The sequence below is a fragment of the Hippocampus zosterae genome, chromosome 12, assembly GCF_025434085.1.
Source record: "Hippocampus zosterae strain Florida chromosome 12, ASM2543408v3, whole genome shotgun sequence".
Taxonomy (NCBI): Eukaryota; Metazoa; Chordata; class Actinopteri; order Syngnathiformes; family Syngnathidae; genus Hippocampus; species Hippocampus zosterae.
In genome coordinates, this window is record NC_067462.1 from 8,302,046 (window position 1) to 8,327,631 (window position 25,586).

At 43.0% G+C, this 25,586-nt stretch overlaps 1 protein-coding gene across 7 annotated transcripts; it reads right to left on the reverse strand.

The window, feature by feature from the left end:
- Positions 1–327: 327 nt before the first annotated feature.
- sytl5 (synaptotagmin-like 5) lies at positions 328–25,318 on the reverse strand. 7 transcript variants are annotated; one of them, XM_052082374.1, is made up of 18 exons: positions 25,129–25,318; positions 14,515–14,776; positions 13,089–13,304; positions 12,623–12,735; positions 12,426–12,537; positions 11,370–11,504; positions 11,138–11,228; positions 10,926–11,055; positions 9,364–9,464; positions 8,634–8,729; positions 6,872–6,937; positions 5,891–6,069; positions 5,388–5,490; positions 5,156–5,317; positions 4,972–5,080; positions 3,977–4,115; positions 3,694–3,929; positions 328–2,992 (listed from the first exon to the last, which is right to left on the reverse strand). In XM_052082374.1, exons 2-18 carry the CDS (start codon positions 14,628–14,630, stop codon positions 2,841–2,843), a joined length of 2,256 nt encoding a protein of 751 aa, XP_051938334.1. In that variant the 5' UTR covers positions 14,631–14,776; positions 25,129–25,318; the 3' UTR covers positions 328–2,840. The 7 variants fall into 7 exon arrangements, with proteins under 7 accessions (XP_051938334.1, XP_051938332.1, XP_051938333.1 ...); XM_052082372.1 differs by having other exon boundaries at positions 12,426–12,543; positions 14,515–14,773; positions 25,129–25,317; XM_052082373.1 differs by having other exon boundaries at positions 11,144–11,228; positions 12,426–12,543; positions 25,129–25,317.
- Between the last annotated feature and the right edge of the window lie 268 nt (positions 25,319–25,586).

Consider the following 25,586-nt stretch of genomic DNA (forward strand, 5'->3'; position numbering starts at 1 on the left):
AATGAATTAGAAAGGGGGAAAACCATCAATCAAATAAATGGCAACTTTTATTTTTTATCAAACTCCTCTTTCCATGCTAGTACACGTATGTCTAAAAAAGAAATAAATAAAATATGCCTTTTTTAGGCTGGGAATGCAATATTTCACAACATTTCCGCTTTGGTCGATGTTTATTTTGTGAAACTAAATAGTTCACACATCTCAAACAAGACACACATTTTGTGTTCGAAGTGATTTCTATTACAATAATAAATGGTAATGCCACTTAAAAAGCATTAAAATGGGCAAGATTTCATGTTGTCAAATCACACGCAGTTAACCAATCAATCTGTGTGAAGTTTTTTATTTTCAAAATATTTTTTCAACCAGATGAAATAGTTTGGACACTTTGGAAACATGACATACAAGATAACATGCTATTCATTAAAAATCAGTAGGCGGGTATTGCACAAGCTTGTGATCAAAAATCATGTTGTACATGTCTTAGTAGTCGTAGTAGTGCAGGAATGCTATACTATGACACAAGCATACACTAGCATTCGTTGTTATCGGAAAATGCTCAACCAGCTTTTATTTGGCGACATGTTTTTGTGAGTTGTGAGCCCCTCGGATGGAAGCGCCACTATCAAAGTCAACCAATGGTGTGTTTATCAGTGCTAAACTTCCTGGGTTTTTTTGTTCGCATTTCCCTCTACAAGCATGCGGCTAAGGCATCACACTGATACAGTGTTATCTACATTTACATCAAAGCTGGATGTCAAGTACTTACTTACAGTACTTCCTTTTGCCAGATTTTTTTTTCAAAGCAGGTATGGAATGTTGTCAAAGAAATATTTAATCAACGAATTACTAACTACTCAATTTAATGGTTAAGACGAGGCTAAATCATGCTAGCGAGACTGCACAAGCTTGTGTGTAACAGGCACGATGGTGCTTTGAGCTAAATGCTAACATTATCATGCTAAGATGACGACGACACGTCCACTGATGGTCTAACTTGTCAATAACTTTGGTACCAAACATTTTACAATTGTACCTTGACTTACTAGTCATGAATCTAGCCACTCCCACACCCCCCAAAAAAACACCACAATTTTGTTGTGGCAAAGGCTAAACAACACAATAAAATAAACAAAAAGAGAATGGAAAGAAATTACTGTAATGTTTTTTTTTTAATGAACGATAATTACTTTATGTAATGTAGTATTAGATTGTTGGATGTATGCCTATAAGGGGCGTGGCCTTTAAGTAACAGGAGATGGAGTAGGTTAGTCTACTTGTGAGCATCTGGATGTTAGTTGTTGACTAAAGAAGCTCCTCCTGTTCTCATTATGTTTTTGTAGAGTTGACTTGTTGTCCCTTTCAATAAACGGGTGAAATAATATCGTTTACTGTGGCTCTCCTTACCAAATGGGAGAGCATCACACTTTGTCTTTCACTTCGCTCGAGTGGCGCAGTATCTAAAGTAAAGCAAAAAAAAAAAAAAAATGGACTAAGCGACAGCCCGTAACTAAACTCATAAGATAGGACACTCTTAAATCAAGGCACAACTGTATTTGCATTAACTGTTGGTACTTTACTATCGTGTTAAAGAGATTTTGAGAAATGGAAAGCTAGCTTATCAATAGAGAATGCCATAATCTAGCTAAACGGGGAAAATTCACTCCGAAGCTATGATGAAGCAGACACTTTCACTCATTGTACTTGCAAGGATGTGCTTCACAGCAGTTAGCTTGCTTACAAGGGCGGCGCCACCAAATTTATCAGTGCTTTGACTCATGTCTTGTAATTTTAAAAAAAGGCTCTGATAGCCATAGCTATCTCCAAGCTAAAAATGATTTGAGTGCATGAATCCCATTTGGGTGTGCTTAAAACTAGATAGAATGCTGCATTGTGTTTCCTGTTTGGAAGAGTAAATTGAGATTTTTTTTTGGCAGGAGTAAAAGGGCAGTGGGGCACATTTGGATCCGAGGGTAAGGCATGGCCGGTTGTTCCATACTGGGGGAGGAAAAGTGAGACTGGAAATAGATGCTCTCCTTTCTTGTCAAGTTTCTGGTGCTTCTTCCCTTGCCATTGCTCCTTCTTTTGACCCATTTCCACCAAGCAGTACAATTAGGAAGGGGATGTCTTTTTGGTGTTTCCACTTTCACAAGTTCTGGGTACCACACTACATAATCCGCAAGGGGAGATCTTGCAATGTACTTGGATGAACGCACTTTGCGTGAGCCGAAAACATGCACCGAACCCCAGCAAGTCTATTTCTTCTTTGAGGTGAGCTTGGACCACCCTGACTTTAATGCAAATGCTGCTACGACTGGCTGGGAGTCAGCTACTTTCCGTCCCACAATGGCGCAAATGCCCCGTTACGCCTACTTCTACCTGTGCAGAGTCTTTGAGAATACCAAAAGAAAGAAAACTCCATCCATCTACGCAGTTGAACTGCACTTTGCGCTGGACTTGTTCTGGGCCTGAAAATAGGGCCTGTCATCTTCAAACTGAGTAGATAATGTCTTTGGAAATATATCTCTGAATTCACTCGACAAGGAAATCTTACCAAGCTAAAATTTCCTGTTGTATCGGCAAATAATTTTGTTTGTATTACTTTTTGTTTGTTCTTCTTATTTTTAAGACCAATTTTTTGCAACTTCCTCATCCAATCGGAAGATGCGGTGTCGATGTGAAAAAGGGCATTCGCGGGTTGTGTGTTGCGACATCTCAAGTTTGATTCCGAGACAAAACCGAGTCGTACAACACGGTCCAAATAACAAGCCAGATGGGTTTCCAAGCTATGCTGTACTACCTGGTGGAAACATGGTCTTATGCTTGTAATCCATTCGGACTCATGCGGTGCACGTGGTGCACTTGCGCATGCTGGCCCTCAGCATGAGAGTACACTCCTGGGGGACTTCTGGATTTTCAATCATGCGCTGCCACAGCCGCTGCTCCTCCCCGTATGAGTCCATCCAGTCCACTTGGTTCCCGTAACTTGTGCCTTGAGGGGACAAGTAGCGAAAAATAACCTCCATTATTATTGTGTTACTTACAACTTACAACCCAGCATGCCATTGATCAAAAGGTATGAACTCAGTCAAACTCGAATTAGATTTTTGGGCCTGGATAGAGTATATTTTTTGGAAACGACAGAAATATTCAAGCTGGACATCTGTCCAGAGTCTTGGAATAACGATAAGCCTGGAAGAGTTCCATGTGGATCAGAATCAGAATCATCTTTATTGGCCAAGTATGTAGAACACACAAGGAATTTGTCTCCGGTATAACACGCTGCACTAGTATCATCGTAAACAACAAAATCATTGAACCATTTTAGAGTAACAAGTAGTTTTTAATGACAATAGTACATAACAAACACCTTTTCCACTATTGTGACACAGTATTTTACTTTTTTTGCTGTTTGATTCAAAATACAATCGTTCTTCCCAGCCCACAATCATAAATGGTTCGGTTCTTTCATCTACTTCATTTCTTTACTTTAGTTAGAGGTTGTTTTTTTTCCTCGATTTGAGTCATTTGATGGAATCTTCCACAATATAAAGTGTTTGAATGAAAACATCTTACTTCATGTAATTCATGTAATACTTAAAAAAAGGACTGCGTCTTCTATAGCTGCACGGTTATACTTGGCCTACTCCTGCTTCCAATTGTGCTGGTGTCCGATTGCAATCTTGCACACACCTGTACCGGCCCCGAGCCTGACTCCGCCCAGGAAGACATTGCTGGCCAGGGCCTCCTTGTCCCACACGGTGAGCTCCAGGCACACATTGTTGAGGTCTCCTGGCTGCAAACCGCAGTAGGTGAAAGTGTGATTCCAATGCGGGTTGACCGTGCGACGCTCCACTGCCGTCTTGTGCTTAGTGGACTTCTGGCTGTCCGGGAGCAGGTAACTGCGCACAGTATGATCCAACACATTGCTTGATTTCGACAACCTTCATTTTATGAAGTGTGATTATGATCTCACCCTTTGACAAAAGGATCAGAGGTTCCTCCAGACTTGACAGCAGTTAAATTTTTGGCCCCCTTGACAAGAAGCTCAACCATGCCCCCTTTGGGTGGTGTGAAGGTGCTCTTCTTCTTGCCCTTCAGGAAGCCCTTCTTCACTAAAAGAAGCAGACAGTGTTTTTCTTTTCTTTTTGGAGAATAACACACCAAAAAACACTGTTTCCCATCTATCCAGGGTCGGATACAATAAAACTAGTGTAGAATCCAGTGAATAACATGCACCCAGTGTATAATGTGCCTTGGTACTTAAAAAAATATATATATATATATATATATATTTTTTTTTTTACAATCTTGCATAGGTACTGATAAACATCGAAGCACTGTGTTTTTTAAGCCCCTTCTGTAATATCGGCCCTTGATATGGGACAATTCCTCCCCACCCGCAAAATGAGCATTATTCACGAGATATGCAGTGTTGATTTTACAATCTTTTGCACACACCTTCAAGCAAATATTCTTCAAATGTACCACATTGCATCTCACAAAGCATCTCTTGTGTACAGCCCCCTTTCAATTCACACCACACACTATCGCCTGGATTTAGGTCTGGGCTCTGGATGGGCTCTTCCCCAATTTAAGTCAGTTTACAAGATTCGCCAGCATGTTTACCGTATTTTCAAAGACATGCACTCATACAGTGTGGTAGAAAATCAGATGTTTTATAAAACGATTCAAATGCTGTGTCCGCCGTGATTTGAAGACATTTAAGTTGGACAACCATGAATGCAGCTAACGTATACATGATACGTTGACATATTGACGTAATACCAATTTGCCCGGCACAGTGAATTGAAAGGCAGCATTACCGGTAAATCAAAACTCACAAACTGTTTCACTCTTTACATTCGACTCGAATAATAGCATCACCGAATGGAGTGCTCTGATTTCAGAGCGTGGCAACGGAACGAATGAAACTTGTATCCGAAGGGACCGCTGCGGTTGTGAATATACCTTGTACTTGGTCTAGAGGCAGCATGAGGTTCTTCTCTGCGGGAATGTACTTCAAAACCACAGTCAGTTCTCCCTTGTACTGCATGGCGGCGTCTACGCTACTCTCCAGCTGTAGAAACATATCGTCTCCGAGTGCGTTTTGGCACATTACGAAGGAAGACGTTTTCAAGAGCGGAGTGGCTACCTTGGGCTGCAGACCGAACCACTCATCAATTTGGGAATCGAACTCCCAGGAGTCAAAAGTCAGCTCTACTTCTCCCAAGAAGCTGTTGCGTCCGAAGCGGTCATGGTGCCACACAGACACTTGCAATGTACGCGTTTCCAGCTGCGAGTGGCTGATCACATACTAGACCAAAGAAGAAGACGCACGCATCAGTTGGAGCTGAAGCAAAAAGATGTTGATGAAATGCACACACCCTTAGGTTCTCATTAAAAACAGGATTGATGCTGTTGGCCTTGATGCTGGTCTTCCTCTTGCTTTGGCGCGACATGTCCGGCAGCAGGTACGTCTTCACGTAACTGTCAGAAAACACACTCGGTCACTAGTTATTTATTTGTGTATGTGTGTGTGTGTACCGAAATATGATCTAATGAGACTGTGACGCTCTAAAGGTGAAAGTGTGAACCTGCATAAAAGCTCTGCTGTGTTTTATTGAATTAAGGCAATTGGTGTTGCAGCTAAACAAACAAACAAAAAAATTTAAATCATGAGTGCATGGGTTGGAGGTGCAGTGAGGGTAATTTCAAACCATACTACAGTTTGAAAATGGCAAACTGTCCCTTTAAGACGAAGACGTTTTGGCTTGTGCCTCGGTATTCCCTCATTCATGGCCACATACTCACACAAACATACTCGAGTGTTGCTGGGTCACGTTGGATGGTTTTCGTGTGTGTGTGTGCGTGCGCGCGCGCATCTCACGCGTCAGTGCGTTGCCTCCTCTCGTCCCCCGTGGCCAGGTTGTGGCACTCTTTGACCAGCACGTTGAGAGCGCCCGTCTTGTAACTGTAGCTGATGTTCAACAGGATCTCGCCACTGACGCGGGCGTTGCCATAGTCACCCGTCTCGCTGTACATGCTCATCATACTGCTGATGCTACTCTGGTGGGCGCAGACATGAGAGGCACAGGTCCATGATGGCCCAAGGGGACGCCGACAAAGCAGAAGCAGCGGAGGTGAGGTGAATTTGTTGAAAGAAAAGTTTGTCGGGAGGACACCCATTTCCCAAACTTTATAATAACTTCTTTTTAACCCTTCTAGCAGTTTACATTTGACGGCAACGAATAGAGTACAATTTTATTCCTCTAGCACAGGGATGGCCAACTGACAACCCACGCTATGGGTGACGCCTCGATTAATTTCCCTTCTCAAAAAATGAGGGGGGTGGGGGTGCAACTGCATAGTTTGAAATTGTAATATCAAAATTCACTACTAGATGGCTGACATTGCTGGTAAGGAAGTGTCCCATGCACCCCCGTCCCATCAGTAGCGCTGTTTTAAATATTGTGCATTCTCGATGCTATCCGTTAGCTCGTCCATGCCGTTTCCCACTTTGTGTTAGCATTCGGAACTGGGAGATGTTAAAACTAAGTTGTGTGGTTGTTTTGAATACATATCTAACTCTTTGTTTTTCATGTTCAGTTCAAACTACACTGCCGACATTTTGCCCACAAGTCAAAGCAAAAAGACGACTGGAGGACAGCTTGTATCTCAAGGCGCCAATGTATTTTCAAAAATCTTATTAATCTTGTATTTTTTAAATCTTAAAAAAAAAAATCGTAAAAAACTTAATTGACTGGAAATTGTCCCCTATGAACTACATAAATAAGAAACATGACCACTCGACTGTATATTTGCTTCACATTGCACTTTGGATTAGAAAAAAGTGGAGCGGGAGTCTTACTGTCTCAGCGTCTGAGTCGGGGACATTGAGGAAGGCCCACCTCCTCTCTGAGGCAGGAGTGGAAGACTAGCGAAGAGTTAAGAAGAGGAAAAAAAAGACAGCGAGAGAGAGAGAGAGAGAGAGAGAGAGAGAGAGAGAGAGAATGGAACTAAGCCTTTTTGACATGTTAGTAGAAGAGACAGAAATTCAGCACAAAGCAAGCCCCGCCACCAGCGGGGACCCAGAGGACTGACTGCAGAGATTGCCGGCAGTACGTCCAAGAACAACATCAAACTGGTTACCATGGCGATTATCAGAGCCAAGATACCGTGATTACGCCTCGTCCGGAATTGGCCGTGATATCAGCGCGAGCGCACATAATCAAATTGAAGGCCCCTTCCTCCATTGTATTCACTCAGCTTTGCCCATCATATTACATGACATCCATATATTTATACTGCGATTGTAAATTCTTTTGAATAGCCTTTCTATTACTTGTAAAGATTCTTTTTTAAAGTGCTAACATCACACTAGGCCTGAGTCACAATCGCCTTACATCAGTGCTAATCCCAATAACCTGTTTCTCACAATCTCAATGTGCGCGATATGAATGTGAGAACACTAAAATTCCAACAGTATTGGAGCCAAAATATTTTTATATTTTTTTTTGGGCATCACTAATACAGTACAATACTTGTTCAATTCCAAACCTGATGATAATATTTTCTTATTCACATTTTAATCACAAGTGAAAACATTTGTTATTCAACTAAAACAAACAGGTGGGAGACCGTTTGAAAGCGAGTGATGTCACTTGGTTATATAAATATACAAATGTCAAATTAAGATTTAATTTTATTAAATAAGTGACTTGGGAAGCGATATTTTTTAACACAAGTTTCTCTGGTTCAATTCATTTCCTGAGGAAAAAAAAAAATCTCACAATTCACTTACTTTTTTTTTTCCTCAAGAGGCTGCGACTTTTTCTTGAACTACCTTTTCCTTGCAATAAATTTTTTCCTGGAAAAAAAACTTTTTTTCCTGGAAGAAAATATGACTTTTTTTTTCATAAAATCCAATTTTATTTTTAACGCTTCATTCTTATAATTTTGTCATTTTAATCACAAATTTTAAGACTGAGACTGGTTGGAATGACGCAACTTTTATCTCACAAGACATTGACCGTATTCTTGCAGCAATTTATGAACGTTATGAACATTGTCAGAAAGCTGGATTTTATGGCGGTCATGATGGAAGTGCTGCGAGAGATTCGTATGATTCTGAAGCAGTACTTGGGGTAAAACGTTTTGAGAACCACTTCTCGAGCTCAAGCAGCGCCGGACTAGATTGCGTGTCCCTTACGCTCAGACATCTTTTTTTTTTTTTTTTCCTGTCTGATAATGTAACTTGAAAACATTTCAACTTAATTTGCCTCCGGTACTGTTTGTCTGCGTCATAGCAGATCCTGTGTGCTCATTGCGTGTATTACGATACACCACATCCTCCACCCACGCCCTCAATCAATGTGCTGCACGGTGGATATAATTCTCAGGCACGCCACAACCAATGTTATGATATCATAAAACAAAACTGTTGAGTTCGGCGCCCTGTGTGCGGAGCGGCAGGATAGTGTTTGCGATGCCTTCAAGCTCCCTGCCTATTTACACGGCCAAGACACACAGCAGGTGTTACGCATGTTTGCACTGCACGCAAGGTTGCATATATTCACGCTTCCCCCCGCCATGTGCACTTTGTGGAGGTTCAAAAGAGGTTGCATCGTTACCGTGGAGACGGCGTTGCCGAGGTGGCGTCCCGCCGTCTGACTGTGGGCCGACATCAGGGCGTCGATGTCTTCCTCGCCGTCCTGGTCGGAGAACTCCTATGGATCATCACGTTGAAAGTGAGGTCAGGTGGAGGTGGGGCCCTCCTAACGCGACTGGTCGCTGCATTGCCGCGTGTACGTGTGCGCACGCATACAGCCAGCTTCCATAAAGTCAATGAGACGAGTCAGAACCGCGTGTGATCGTTTTTTGGCCTCTTTGACAACTACGGTAAGCCGCTGAGAGCCTAAGTTTGTCTAAGCCTTAAACTATCGGTCAAAAACGCTTGCCTTCAAAACAAAACGAATGAGAGAAAAATCCTCATTTGTCATCAATGAACCACATTTGGTCACGTCAGTTGAAAAATCATTAAAAAAAAAAAATCAATAAGTATGTGTCGAGGTTTGAAAACAAAATAAATAACACTTCCAAAATCTTAGCTGAGTTGAACAATCTAAACTGTTAATGTTTGCTTTAAAACAGGGTGAAACGGCATTGAGCTGTTATGCTGCACATAAATGGAAAAACATGGCCACAAAAATAAAGTCAGCCATGAGTATACGCACAACGATAATTTATTTTTGCATTAATTGTGTATGTAAATGTTGGATGTAGAAAGGCCAAAAAAAAGGTCCAAAAGCCCGGACTGCAGGACGACACACATGCTACTGTTCCATGAGTTAGGCTACTTACCGTCTCAGTGAGACCTGGCACAGAGCAGCTTCTGAGGCTGAAGGTGTCATCACTGAGTTCTGAACCTGCAGCCGATAGGTCCATCTCGGAGCGACTGTGATCTGATTGAAAAGAGAGGAATAGAGTACAGTCAAACCGACTAATTTGGTTTTCGACCAAAAGTTTTCGAACAGCCTTCTGGAACGGATTATGGACGAAAACTGAGGTTTGACTGTATTGGCCTTCGTGATAAATACTGAAAATATCCCCAAATATCCATGTCCACATTTACAACATGAGATTGGGCAGAATGAGCTGCAAAAGCAATTGTACATGAATAACAAATACCCTACATGCGGATGTGAATGCCAAACTCTAAATCATACGGCGGTGCCTTATACAGAAGTGAATGGGAACAGCAGCAAAAAATAATCGGCGGCGTTCTAAAAAAACAAACAAACAAACAAACAAATACAAATCAACAAGACACATGTAAATGCACAAATAGCCAAAACTATTACAACACACCTCTTTAATTAATTTATCACTAAATCGGTGGTTGACCTAAACCCCTTCTTCTGTTCTAGGGTCCAGAATAGCATGATTCCTTGACGTGATGGTCCTTCATTTAGTTAGTGGGCCCCAAGTAGAAAACTACCACCAATATAATGGCCCAAGTGTCGATCGTTGATTATGTTCCAATGCCACGCACGTCATAATAAAACATTCAGATTTCAATATTTATCTACTAAGATGATAAAAAGATTTTAAAAATTCATAATGTCAAGCGGAGATGCTGATTATTTAAAGTATTAACGGTTGCAGATGCCTACAGACGTAGAACTTGGCTTGAATAAATTTTGCTCTGACCAACCAATAGGAGTACAGAAAATTGCTGATGTCATTGAAATCGGGAAATTTGATTGGTTAAAGAAAGAGTCCACGGACGTTGTCATTAATTCAAGTCATGTTGTTCAGCAAGACCGATTCAGAAGGCCGTCGCCAGATGAGTTTGACATAACAGCGCATAGAAGCTAAAATATTAAGAAAGCCAAGAGAAACAAACACTAACCTGAGAGAAAAAAAAAACTGTTGGGAATAAATTCATAAAGCTTAATGGATCAATTAGTAGAAGCTTGGTTCTTAATGTCAGTTATAAATCAGTGATTCTGGTCATGTTTAGTCCAGCAGAAAGTGCCTCTCTTCCCCTTACAGATTACCACCGCTTGAATGACTTCGGCATGGAAGGAAGAAAACATTGAGCATGAACTAAAACAGCGTGATATGGCTCTGCATCCATATTTGACCACGTCAGTAAGCATTTGAGACATTCTGGCAAGATGCCCTACGCTAGGTGCTTGAGCAGAATTGGCACGCTATCAATATAATTGGTGATATACACCGATGTGCCCCTTTACGGTCTCTTTTATAGGCAGCTGGAGTTATTTAGGAACCGCGCACACTTCATCGCCGCAGCTGTTAAAAGCTTCCAAGTGTCTGTTTAACAACGCGTTTATTTACTAGAGCCATTTGTAATATAAAACTTGAATGGGATCTCATTAAAATAAGTCAACAGTACCAACCCGATGACACGGAAGCCTGGGACACGGAAATAGTCGGAGCGCCGTAGCCTCCCCCATCATTTCCTGTCGCTTTCTTCTCAGGCGCGCTGCCGCTGGAGTGGGAGCTGGAAACACTTTCTGCTCCGTCCGGCTACGTGCAAACAATGTAGAATTTAAAATAAATGAACGAGGATAGTGCGTGAGTGTGTGTGCTGCGTGCTGCGTTGGCTAACCCTGACCCTCCGGTTGCTGCTGGCAATGGAGTATCTGTCGGGAGTTTTAGATCGGCGATTGTTGAGCACTGTCGGCTTCCCGGAGAAGTCGCTGACAAGAGCAAAGAGGAAGTAGTAAATTGCCATTTTTAATTGTCAAACCTTCATGGGCAGGAACAATAGTACAGTAAAAACCACATATTTGCGCTTTGGGATCCGCAAAGGTGAAGTTGACTTCATTTTCAACAGACACCTGTTTGATGGATAACTTGGAGCGGAGCAAACGCTTCGCACGCTCCGAGCGTCTCCATCTGAAGCCGATTTGAGGCCACTGATGCCGTTCTCCGACCTCAAGGTCCTGCCGTTCACTTTATCCATTTTCATCCTCCTGTCATGAAGACACAAACGCATCCATAACGAATGGAGATTTGTGTTTGCAGGAAGCTCGGACAATACTGAGCATTACTATCCCATTTTGATCAGCTGGTCAGTTAGGCAGTAAGTCAATTTAGTCGGCAGTTTGTTTGGCAGTGAGTCATTGAGTCGCTCAGAAAGTTAAGCTGCTCAGTCGGTCAATCAGTCAGTCAGTTAGTCAGTCACTTAGCTACCCAGTTAGTTGGTTGGTTACAATTCGTCAACTCGAGAAGTAAATTACCGCATTTTCCGCACTAAAAGGCGCACCTAAAAGCCTTCCATTTTCCTAAAAGCTCACGGCGCACCTTAAAATCCGATGCACCTTGTGTACGGTCATTACGGTAATATGTCGACCCCCCCCCCAAAATGGCTCCTTGCTAGAGACACGCTTACAACGCAGAGTTCAAACTTAAGGCGATCGGTTTCGCAGTTGAACACGGAAATAGAGCAGCGGCAAGAACGTTCAAAGTTAACAAGTCAATTTTATAACTTGCTGTTGGCTAAGTGAACTGTGTCGCTGTTGTTTTAAATAAATTTCACTGACTTCTGAACATTCTGTCGGTGTTTCCTTGAGCGTCGCTCCATCTAGTGGATGCATTGTAGATTGCGTCTTATAATACGGTGCGTCCAACAGGTGAAAAAAAATAACAAAATAGGTCATTCATTGAAGGTGCGCCTCATAATCCAGTGCGCCTTTTAGTGTGGAAAATATGGTAGTTCATTAGTGAGCCAAACACTCATTTGTCAGTCAGTCAGTTAGGTGGTCAGTCTTTTAAGGCAGTTGGCAAAGTTTTTGCTAATATATCTCCTAAGATGGTTCAGAAGTGTGTGAACATTGTTTTTAACATACACTGTATTAGCACTTCTTACAAAAAAACCCCCTCTTCAGTCTTACCCTTTCTTTCTCAGTCCATCAACAACATGTTTGGAACTCTTGCTGAATTTTGGCGTATCGCCTCTCGCCCCGTCAGGACGGAGTGTTGAGTTCTCCGGGGACTTTTTATCCTCTGTGACTTGGGATAAAAGACACGAGGGATGGACACGGTTTAGAAAAGGCGAGACCAGAAGCACGAGCGCCTGAGTGAAATTCACCTGTCGGACTGCTCAGGATTGTTTGCTTAACCACGTCACTGCTCAACAGTTTGTGCTCAAAGCGCTTTGATCGCTCCTCGAGGAACCACTCGCCTGTCACCACCTTCAACTCCCTGCGCACGTAATGGAAACAGTCTGATTTGCACAGTGGCACACCAATGAGCTGCAAAGATCTACGACTAAGATCAATAGTCAATCATGGGTGACCTCACCCCTCCTGTACACCTCACCAAACCTCACTTTTGCATTTTAATTGGGTTGTCTTTGTGTTTACGTTTCTATTGTGGTTAACTTATTTTAACTTGTAATCATTTTTCATCTCAGCGACACAATTAATAAAGCACTCGCCTTGGTCTTGTGTTCTGATTTCTGATTCTGAAAGCCTACAAGCTACCAAACAAAAAACAAACAAAAAAACATGTTGGGTGAGCTTCTTCAGACACACAGTAATCTAGCGGACACTTACGAGATCTTGGCGCACACCTTACACCTCCACTGACGCCGCTTTGGAGCGGAGACGCGGCACTCGCTGCACACGCGAAGCTGGCACTCGTCACATAGCTCGCCGCGGTCAAAGATTAGGCCCAGCGTCTTGATGCAGCGGGCGCACTGGCGCTCAGCCGACTCCCGCGGTGGCCGGGAGCCTTTGCGTTTGATCTCCAGCAGCTCATTTTTCAACTTCCTGTTGGGGAAAACGCACCGACATGAGAGCTTGAATGAAAAAAAAAAGAAATGAAGCCTATGAGCCAACATTCTCACCCCACGCTGACATCACCTTATAGTGATTCGTGTGTTGTCTATTTTGACTTAAAGTTTGATGAACCTTTGGCAAGGCCCTTGGCATTTTCTAGCACTGAAAAGCTCCAATCAGAAGTAGGGAGTCCTGGAACTTTAACACCACCGATGTAAAGCTCTATTTAAGCCGTGCTAAACTGTTACCTCAAATTACAATTAATTTGAATTTTTGGTACTTGTAATGTCTTGAACTAAACTTTTCCAGTCAGATTTGATGATGCGAATCAGCATCTCTGAATCGAAGGGCATGTTCCTCAGCTGGAAAAAAAAATAATGGATTGCTCCCTGGTGGTCAGCAATGAGATCCTGTTCCAAGTGAAAGAGTTCAGGTATCTTGCGGTGTGACCCAGTCATTCGGGAGAGGCTCAGAGTAGAGCTGCTGTTAAGAGGCGCTAGATGAGGAGGCTTGGGTATGTCTCCTGGACACCTCCCATGTGAGGTGAGACAACCGGGACACGCTGAAGAGACGATGGGCTCTATTTTTGTGTTACCATATGAGGAGATTTTTGGCAGACATGCGCATGCTGGTTTATTTAATAAAAGGCAATTTGCGCCGTTGTGGGCGTGAACTCGGCCGACTCCAATCGCCGCCAATCAAAAGTAAACTCTCCTGAAAATTCTGTACATTAGAAATGTGTGTCAGTTACCTGCCGATCAGATGTGAGAAACACCACAGAGGTTCCGTGTTCTAGGACCTATCAGAAGTTCTCTACCTCTGGCAGGGTCTTGAACCCACTCCATTTAGACACTGGAGTTTTAGGAACTTTTCGTTCTTGGTGATTTGTAACATACAGTATATTCATACCTGACCACAAAAGTTTTATATGAAGGGACTAAAAAAAAAAAAAAAAAAACACATTATTGCACAATAAATTTGATTAATGTTTGAAAGTCAAGAAATTATTTACACTTCTTTTTCTACATGAGCATAATCATTTGCCAAATTCTCACCAATCCCTGCTACCGCAATGACAAATTCATCCTGTGAGCCAGATAAACCCTCTACTGGTTTTGGCCCACGGGCCGTATGTTTGACACCCTTGCATTCACTGGTTTAGTTTCATAAGAGCTAGGAGCCCGTGAAGAAACATTCTCACCGTATCCTCTTCTCCTCTCGCTTCCTCAGCTTCTCGTCCTTCTGCAGCACTTTCAGGATGCTATCTCGTTCGTGCTCCAGCAGAAAGGAGAGGTTCAGGTCATCGGCCACATCCATCACTGCCTCGGCTCTACGCGCAGCCGGTGGAATCAGCCGAGCGGCGACGCCGCATGCAGTGAGTTGCCGACTTCTACTTCGCCACACGACTTTGTTTCCATCATTGGCATCGTCACCGTTGAAGCTTCACATCGTCGTACGAACTTCTGGAGATGAAATCCGTACAGCAAGCGGACAAAAGTAAAAATCGGTCATGCTTGCAAGAATTCAAAAAATGGGTTTGGCGTTTTCGGGTTTCACAATCTCGGAATACGGTGATTGTCAGAGTCGTAAGGTCACATTTAATTGGTGGTGACATTTCAACGCTCGCGCACACTTTCAGCGATCGGCTGCCATTTTCTTGTTCATGACGAGGTAAGAATCTCAAATTGCAAATAGGGGTTGGGAACCCGTAGCCCTTGAGCCAAACGGCATTTGAACCTCAACACAAAACAGACAAAAGAACTGGGACCGCGGTAGAAATAAAATACCGCATCTCCGAGAACATCACATCAAACGTCCTTGCGGATGTTGACTTGATTGCGAACAGCTTTGCTATTACATGAGAACACTTTCTTTTCATTCCCTCAAATCCTTTCCATCCTGCGTGGTTTCCTCCTCTTTCAGCGACATCCTCTTCCGTGCGCTCGTCCCGTCCCTTTCACGCCAATTAGGGAAGCCGCGCAGCTTCATTACGGAACGATTGGGCCGCTGCCTCCTGAGCTAAGCTGCAGCTGCACTCTAATCAATTGAGCAGATTTTCTTTCACCTTTAAGTCGCCACGGTGGGAATTTGGATTCTCTTCTTGTGTGTCTCCAGCAGGTGGCAGAGGAAGGCTTTCCAGCCAGCGTGCACACCTGCTGCCACGTATATAAGGACTGCCAGGCTGCCTAGTCACTGTCGGATTATTGACCTTGTTAGCCGTTTACGCACAAGTGTTGTTTTCTCTATTTCATCGTCGTCGTCGTTGCTCTCTAGTTCCCCCATTTGTTTATATTATTGATTTGATTTTTGTCTTTGATCTTGCTCTTATTTTGTTTCGTGCAATTGTTTTCGCATTGTTTTTCCTGGCTCCTTGTGACCAGCAATTTCTGTTTGTAATTTTGTCTGTGCGCTTTTCTGTCAATACGTATTTTTGTTATGGCATTTTGTCTGAGCCTGCATTTCTGGGATTAAAAAAAAAAACATGAAGAAATGGACTAATTCTAAGTAGGAAATAATGAATCCTTCTTTGGACTTTTGATCCTTTTATGGCACTCACATTCAAAATTTTAGCCCCAGAAAATTTTTGCATTTATTGTTTACTGGAATCATTTATGAAAATGATTACAGGGAATGTACTACCCCCCCTAAATGACCAAAATTTAAAGTACTTCTGATCAAGGCCCAAACACACAGTGGTCCTTGAAAAGTGCCGAGTTCTGCAGTAAAATCTCAGTTTAGTGTATGTGTGTGTGTGTGTCACAGAAGGTGTCATGTCCCGTGTGCTCTCCCTGAGTACACACACCCAACGTATTCCGATTGGCTGTGCTCTTGAGCAAACAGAAGATGACAGAAATGTTTGGCTTTTCAGCCCCAATGAATGCGCCGGCGAGCCGCACAATAAAAACGTTGCTCAGAGGAATGCGTGACTCACCCTGTTTTTTTTTCTCTCTTTCTCACTGCCTATGAGTCCTTTGTCACCGACTTGAAGCCTTTGCGGGGGCACGTGCGCGAGACCCCTTGGAAGTTGTAAGATCAGCCATGTTGACATGCAAACGGCAGAGGTGTCCGCGTTGCCGTTGGCAGGCAAGCAAAGGGCACGATGATGAGGAGAAATAATACATGTTGCACTTCATCGCACAGATGTCATTCGAAGGGCAACGATTCATTTGTTGATTTTGATTCATTCACTAATCAACAAAATAAGTGAGAGATTAATCGATTTTTAAAACAATCGCCAGTTGCAGCCCTAAATACAATCAATTACGATCTATAGTTTTAAAATGTATGGATGCACAGTATGTATGGACTTACGCTGCCCCCTAGTAGCCTGTGTGAGAACATCGGAAGGAGCAGCACAATGCCGAGTAAATGAAAGCAGAAAATGTTGGGAAAAGTGTTTAGTTATTCACATTGTATTTAATGAGCCTATTACTGTGTTTCTAGCAAGTGCAGTAGTGTAGAGTACTGTATATGTTAAAAAAAAGATGTCAAAAAATTTTGGGGGTGGTTTTGTTGAATTAAAATAAATGGGGAACGTTAATTTGAGAGTGATTGGACGTGGAACGAATTGAACAGTGGAGTGACGACAACATCTGACTGCGTCAATCAAACGTAAATGTTGCCATCTTTGTAAAAGTCAAATTTGTTTTTTTTTCCCACACAGTGATCTCATTCGATTGACGCTTTTTCAGTGTTAATAAGGTGTGATTGCCATGAGAGATTACAAATCGCACTTATTGCAGCTGTCGAGTGGTAATTGACACCCCTCTGACGCAAATGACTTCCTCCTGAATAATTCACGCAGGAATTGGTGACCAAGAACCAGCAGGTCATCAGTCAGCAACCCAAACACATCGTACACACACGTATATTCGCACACAGGCGAGACCAAGTGTTGAAAACATTAAAAATGCATCAAGATGAGGTCAATAATGCCCCGTTTCTAAGCTGCTTCTTGGGGCCCACCGCGCTAAATCAATTCTCCACGACGCCCGGCAGCCGTGTTGTGTTTCCAGGAACACGCTGCATGGGACCTGCGGGCGAATGCTGAAGACGAACATTATACTGTAAATACCTGGAAATTTGCAGAGCTGCCAGAAGTAATCAATGTCCTGACTTCAACAGTAAAAAAATAATAATTTTACAGTCATTTACTGTGTAACGTTTAAAAAAAAAAAAAAAAGAGGAATGTTTCGACCAAACATAAAGCTCTGTAATTAGCAGCGAGGTTTGATGAAATACTTGAAACTTTGACTTGGGGGGGGGGGGGGGGTTACCGCTTATGGTTAACACATCCGCCTCACAGTGCAGAGGTGCAGGGTTCGATTCTTGCTCCTGTGTGGAGTTTGCATGTTCTCCCCGTGCCTGTGTGGGTTTTCTGCGGGTATTTTGGTTTCTTCCCATATTCCAAAAACACACATGGCAGGTTAATGGAACACTAAATTGTCCCAAGGTGTGATTGTGAGCATGGATGGTTGTTCATCTATGTGTGCCCTGCAATTGGCTGGGAACCAGTTCAAGGCGTACCAAGCCTGCTGACCGAAGACGGCTGGGAGATGCTCCAACATACCCTTGTGAGGGTAAGCGGGCGGAATGTGGAAGAAAACCGGAGTACCCGGAGAAAACCCACGCAGGCCCGGAGAGAAAATGCAAACTCCACAGAGGAGTCCAACCCCACACCTCTGCACTGTGAGGCGGACGTACTAAGCAGTCGACCACCATGTCACCTGCAAGTCAGCATGTTAGGTAAAAATATTGCTTCCGCACCATCTTGTGCCATCATGGTGGGAAGGAACTATGGTGAAGCGAGTTGAGGAGCTTCATTTTGACAAAGCTAGTGCCTTGCGTTGCTGAGGAACTACACTGGCGTGAGTAGAGGAGTGAGTCATTCAGACAAAAGTAGTGCTTTGCTATCACCTTGTGGTATCGGCAATTAAATATCTTAACCGCGATAACCTTGTTTTCAACTACACAAGGCCAAATTTCACATTGAGTAAATTGAGACAAAGTCATCATTACTCCAGCACGCTGTGTACTTTTTCTGCCATCTCTGTTTTCTCTACTTCGATAAGTCACACTTTGAAATTCAATTAGCTTAATCCAGGCTACTTTGGTGTACTTGTGCTTCACCAGTGCCACTTGCTGAAATGCGTATTGCACCCTTTTCTGTGATTTTTCTGAACAAGCATTTGTCTTTTTATTTTTTTTTCTTAAACCCCAAGGACGAAAGTTTTGTTTCGTGGTTGTTGCTGTGTCAACACGTCTTCAATTTCAGCGCCCTCACGTCAACCCGCTTGAACCTCGTCCCCTTAAGGGCTTGTTTGTGTCCTTTTGGCCACTAATTAAAAGCAAAGAGAGGGTGGCGTTGGCTCAGGAAATGAGTGCCACTCCTCCCCAAAATGAGCTGCATAATGAGAGGCGGGGGCCACAGGAAGGAAAATAGATGATTGGTTTAGTGAGCTGTGTTGATGTGATCAACATAAGAGGAGGGTGTGGGGGGGGGGGGGGTCGAAATAAGGGGCGGACAAGGATGCTCCACATTGACTTGGACACATGAGTCAGTGCTGCGACCTTGGAAAGGATTTCAGCCGCAAAAGCAGTCGAATGCCTTCGTTTCAAAATAAGAACATTTTCAAGAAACACCTTCAAACATTTTAATATATTGAATAGTCACTCCGTCGGGACTTTGCAACAAAAATCACAACAATTAATATATTCCGGTTAATGACACGCATCTCTCACAATCGAAGTTGTTGCTTGCGGACCACTACGAGCCTTTTTGCTTCATGTTTGGGGAGTTTTTATTTTTTATTTTCTGAGAGCAGGTTTATATGTTATTAACCCAATTTCGCAACCTCGCCTTGATAAGCAATGCGCTCACTCTTGAATATTAATTGGGGCTCCGGACAAGCCGGCTTGGCGTCTTTCAAAACACGGTAGCCGTAAACGCATCATGGCTCATGTGCTCCTTGTGGGCTTGTATCTCCGACCTCAAACAATAAACGAGATGAAGATAATGACCCTAATAATCATTACAGTCATGGGGAGATGGAGGGAAAAGTGTGAGCAATCTGTCCGGGATCACTGCTTCCGGATGTGATAAATGGAATAAATTGCAGCTTTTAAAAGTGTCATACTGCTATTTGATTGGTCATCAATCATCAATGCTGCACAAGTGATAACATGGAAATGGTGGTGCCTTGTGTTTCTCTCACTCATGTGGAAAAGCTGCCAGGATGATGCTGTGAGGTTGTACCTCATTGTGAACTACAGCTACAATCACAAACTAATTGTTAGATGAATGCTTCGCCGACGCTGTCAATCAAAAGTGGGCGTTATTATTTCGGAAAAGGGACAAAAGTGTATTGTTGTACCTGAGGTAGTGGCTGTGCATGTGTTGTGTAGAAAAACCTGGTCGGACAAAAAGGTTGAACAATTTAAAAGCTTTCCAGTCCGTTTCCCAGTTAGCATTCGTAATGGGACCCTGACAAGAAAATCAAAACAGAAAAGAGTTAAAATACTGTGTGTCAAAATAAAAAATAGTCAAGATATGATGAAAATGAAGTAGATGATAAGAAATTAAATATGATGAGAAAAAAAGTCAAAAACTAAGAGATTTTTTTTTCCCTAGAAAAGTCAATCTGCCTCACATTATGGACTCTATTTTCAGGACCAGGTCTGGCACGACGAGCAGCCTAAATCTGCACGGAGGTGGATTCGACCGAGTGTTGGTATTTTTGTAGAAAGTTTTTTTGTGCAAGCCAGCACAATTTAAACAAGGCTGGTTTTTGCCATTGCGGGCGCAAACACACTCGAGTCGCCGCCAATCATAGCAGCTTCTCTCATTCCCTTCAATTGTAACGCGTGAGGGGCCCCCTGATCGTTTTTGACGCAAGGAAAGAAAAATGCACTGATTTGACTTTTTACTCATGTATTTCCTGCTTGTTCTTTTAAGTCGAGATGGAAATATATTTACAAATAGAGGTTGAGCATGATTTGCCAATTATCGTAGTCTGTATTCATTTATGTTTAATTTAACGTTAATTTTTCTGAGCATTGGCCCCACCCACAGGTCGTGAGCCCATGGGCGGGCCGACCCACATCGCCTCACCGGCCATCAGGCGCTCGCCATGGTGCCCAAATTCCGGGCCTGACTCCTGAAGGGAGCCCCTGGGATCTGCATCCTGGCATTTACATCTTCCAAAGTTCCAAAGCCCCCAGACAACTTAGCCCCGAGAATCATCGGAACACACAAAATGTCTTCATTATGAATAAGGTTAAATGCGTCTTCATTTATTCTTTATGCTGAAACAGATTAGCATGAATGCAGGTCAAACCGGCTGCATGAAGACTTGTTTAAAGGTTTACCCAAGCAGAAAAGTATGAATTTGCTCTTTGCAGTTGTCCTAATTCATTGGGTTTTCGTTTACAAATCAAACAATTGACTGTATTCCAGGAAGGACTAGCACAGGATGTTGGTTCAATAAACTTCACATTCGTCTTTCACGAAAAGAAGGCAAGAGGATCACAACTTCTCGCTATCCAAACTGCGACAACGGCTGCGCTGCTTGTGAAGTCAATCAGAAAAAAAAAAATTGCCGTCACCCAAACAGATTTGGATTGCTCATATTTGCACAGTTGGACAAGAAGTGGCACGCCGGATGGCATAATAGTGACAGAAGCAGATGCTTGCGCACGTTCTTGTGTCTGACGCTAACATCTGGCGGAAGACGGCCAAAGGGGCCACGATAACAATGCATTTCCCCTTTCGTATATCACGGCGCCGCATTCGTGCCGCCGTGTTCTTCAACAAAGAGGTCGAGAGGTGCTCCACTTGATCCTCATCTCGGTGCGCTAAACAGTTTACATCGTCTAGGCAACCGCTGCATCTGCGATCTTTATTCAGACAGTATTACGTTGACCTCGACGGACGGGCGCCTGCACCCTCGCTCATCGGTCTAATTTCGACATTAAGGCAGTCGATCTCTTCAATTCGGTTTTTATTACATGGCGCCAGTCATTCAATGCACTTTTCATTAGGACGGTATTGTCAGACGCCAATGAGATGACAGAAAAGTATATATATATATATATATATATATATATATATATATATATATATATATAGACACACACATATATACCGTATATTTTTTCCCTCCCCAGAAAAGATTCAGTCATGTAGGAATGAAGTTAGATTTCTTGTCCTAGAAAATGTTGCAAAGTCGTTATTCGGAGGAAAGATGTGATAAGATGCATTGTTAGAAGAAAAAAAAGTCAGATTTGTTTTCTACAGAAAAAAAAAGTAGAAAAACTGGAAAAGTGACAATATTATGAGAAAAATGTTGAAATGAGATGAAAATAAAATCATGCTGTATTATTCTAGAAAAAAAAGCCAGAGTCATAATACTACAATGACAAAGAGTTTTCTCGGAATCACTGCAAAGTTCCGAAAATCAAGTAATAATCTCTAGAAAATGTTGCCATGTGACTAAACTCAAGTTTGAATTTTTCTAGAAAAAAAAGGATGTTGACAAAGCCACAATGTTCCAAGAAAAAGTGGCAAGGATATTCAAAGAGTCATAATTGTCTTTTTTTTTTTAATGCCCCAATTTTTCCCAAAATAATGTCATATTTTCTAAGGAAAAATTGGAAAGTTATCAGTTTACAGAAAGTACTCAAATAAATAATTTGCAAGAATTTAATAATTTGTAGAATAATTTCAATGTCATTAATCGCCATCATTTTTTGTCTGAGGAATCAGTGGAAAACTTCAAGAATCCAGTCAGAATATTTTTTTTTTAATTTAAAAAAAAATCTTACAATCTTACTAAAGCTGTTGTTGTTGTTTTGTGGTAATGATATAAATGTAACGGTGTCATCACGAAAAGTCGAAAGTATGAGTAAAAAGTTAGAATGAATGTTTTTTGTTGTTATTTTTTCTCATAATATTTCGATGAAAAATATGTAACATTAACAAAAAAAAAATTTTTTTCAGAAAGATGGAATGTTTCAAGAAAATGCAGTAGGGTTGGGTTTCCCCAAAAATGAAAATGGTGGCATCATGTTACCAAAACAAAATGTGATTTCACTGCGTTAAGAGTACAACGTTATGAGAAAAAGTAAGAAAAAAAATATCATTTCTACATAAAAAGTCAATAACACAAATCTAGTCTGTTTGTTGCAAAACAGTCGGGATTTTACGGGAACATTTTTTTTTTCTCAAAAACTCGGCGACGAAACAACTCCTTTTTTTTTTGCATGAAAATCAGAAAGCGAGAGTGCGTAATAAAGTCTTCAAGTTCACTTCATTGAACACCAAAAATCAAATGTACTAGTCAAATATTTTTGAGAGTGTGTCACTCACCACTGCACCCTGCTTGTGACGCCCGCCAACACATTTATTAATCGCAAACCTAAAGCATGAAAGCTACCCGGTCGTGTTGACTTTTCTGCACAGTCAAAACGCCGACGCCTCTGTTGAATAAATATCACGACAATGGCCGCATTTCCCCCACTTTTGTGTGTTTTACTGCGGCTAGCTGCACCATCTCACTCCCGACTGACCATCGCCACGGGCCACCGCACGACAAGTCCCGTACACACTGTACAACCTGACAACATAGATGATGAAGAATGCGTGACGCGCTGAAGTCTCGTGTAAAACACACAGCAAAGCGCAAGAGTAATATAAATGGTGACGACGCTCTTGGGCGGCAAGTGCCGATGGCAAACCCCTGACAAGAATAGTTAGCGCTTCAGTATTCACTCACTGGCTGTTATGATTCCGATTTTGTGCGTCTCTAGCGGGTGGCAGAGGAGGGGGTTCCCTTCGATATGGGTACCTGCTGCGCGTCTCGATGAACCGTGTATTTAGGGACCGTCAAACTGTCAACCCTTCGTCGGATTATTCTTCATCTAATTCGGTCATAATTGATATTTGACATTTCTGAAAATGAGTCACTGTGATTCGCAACACTGCCCCCATCATTTCTGGTGGTATTGCAACAAATGGTCTGTATCTGCAAGCTTGGCAGTCAACAGAGAAAACAGAGTAGGAATCAACTTTACGTCTTCAAAATCAACGTCCTCCTTCCCGTTTCCATTTCTTGTGCAACCTGTCGAGGCGGCAAACTGCTCCAGCCTCAAAATTAATCGATGACGCTGCTGTTCAGTAGTGCAACCCATTCCTGGATTTCAAGACTATACAGACCATTGATCAAATTCAACACGCTAGACATGAAAATAATAGCAAACCATGCATTCATCATACCCGTCGCGGATCTGCATTCATTCACGGGCTGGATGAACGAGGGGGAGACACGCTGTCTGGCTGAGGCTGCGGGAGGTTTGGGGCTGCATACCAAGCGAACGGGGAGGCACCGGGTGTGTGGGAGGGAGGGGAACCCCGCACGATATAACATCAGAAGACGTTTTCAGTGCAGCAGAATCCCCGTAGAGCGCGCGCATGCGTATATGCGAGCGTTTGACGGGCATGCCAACTATTGTGATGATGCACTGACCTCTAGTCAACCCCTAAGTCCACAGTCAAGAGACGAGGGAGTTTCCTGCAGGCTTTTCCCCTGCATTATTCAGCCCTTTATTCCCTCGCCAGCCTGGCGCGTGCTCCACATGCAGTTGTCCTCATGGTTACACGGCATTACATTCATCGCACCCCCTTGCTCAGCATCAAACAGCCTGCAAACCAGCCACTGTGGCACAATATTGTGCCCGAGTGAAATGCACTCAGGGGGTTTGCTTTGGTTTCCTACACTGAAACTTAACGTTTGATCTCATTTTATATTTATTATCGTTACTCGAGAGCAACAGCGTGTGAGCTGAGATGACACACCGCAATGAGGGAGGTTTGCCAAAACAACACTGTTGAGATTTTTCAATAAAACATGAATCTAAATTATTTTAAGTCAAATGTTGAAAAGTTAAATAGAGTCAACAAAATTGTGACATTCTCAATTGAACTTCATATTTATTGTATAACGTCGAGGGCTGTTAGAAATGCATATTGCTCAAGCTCCGGCAATCTTCAAAATACAGCCTACGATCTTGAGAAGAGTTAGTGGACTGGCGTGTGCAAGTGTTTGGCCGCTTGGAATCAGACGTCGTAGTTTCATTATTCCGCTACATTTTCTTGATGACTGAGTGATTCTGACAAGCACACCAAAGGCAATTAATTGCCTTTGCACACCAAGGCAATATACAGTGACATTGTGGATTTTCAAAATAAAAGCTAACACCCAATAAACGTTGCATGCCTCGTCCATAGAAGCGCAACAGCATCACACAGTCACACATGGAACTAATGACTGCAACTCTTGATCCACTGGAACTCAGCAGTTCCCTGGTTGAACGCGCTATAAAAGCCTGCAAAGGCTTCTGGGTGCTTTGGATGTGCTTCAGTTTGACAACAATAATCCGAAATGAATTTATTTGACGGCGCAAAGAGTTGACACGATAGTCTTGTCTAGAATCATCCACATCAACACTTGCTGCTGATGTGGATGCAGCAGCGGCCGTGGTGAGAAAATGGTCTCTTTGCTGCATTGCACCTACATGTGCAACCGCCGAACTTTCCACGGGTCCCACTAGTGACTGGTTGAACCTCTGCGGTCGTGATCGCGCCCCTCCTCTCACCCACCTACCTTTTGAAATCCACCCCCCCCCCCCTCCACACACACACAATCGCGAGAGGAACAAGTAAAAAGCGGCTGCCATATGTCAGTAACAAAACACCAGCCTGTTTTGTGTGCGTGTGCCTCGCACGCCGTTTGCCCGCCGGGAGAGAGACACGTCTTACCTGGGAGGGACAGGGAGGGGGTGGAGACGCAAACAGCAGTGTTGCTCCGAGGGCCGGCGACACTATCCGGCTCGTCCGGGTGTCGCTGACCGTGTGGGGGTTTCGTCTTCTCGGCACGCACTGTGTGTGAGAAGACACATCCACAGGCGGGGTGGTTCGAGATGAGGGGGCGTGGTGTAAGCATGTGTGTGTGTGTGCGCGCGCTTGTGTGTCGCGTGTTACGTGCACGTGTGTGTGTACGTGTTTGGTTGTGCAAATGTGTGTGCGGCGACTGCGTGTTAGTGAGGGAGTGTGCAGGTTTGCGTGCGCGTGAGTGTTTTGCAATGAAAATAAAAGTTACAAAAAATAAAATGCGAGGAACAAAAACTAAATATAAAATAACAATAATAATAATAATAATAATAATTCCCTGCGATTGGCTGGCAACTGGTTCAGGGGGTCCCCCCGCCCACTGCCTG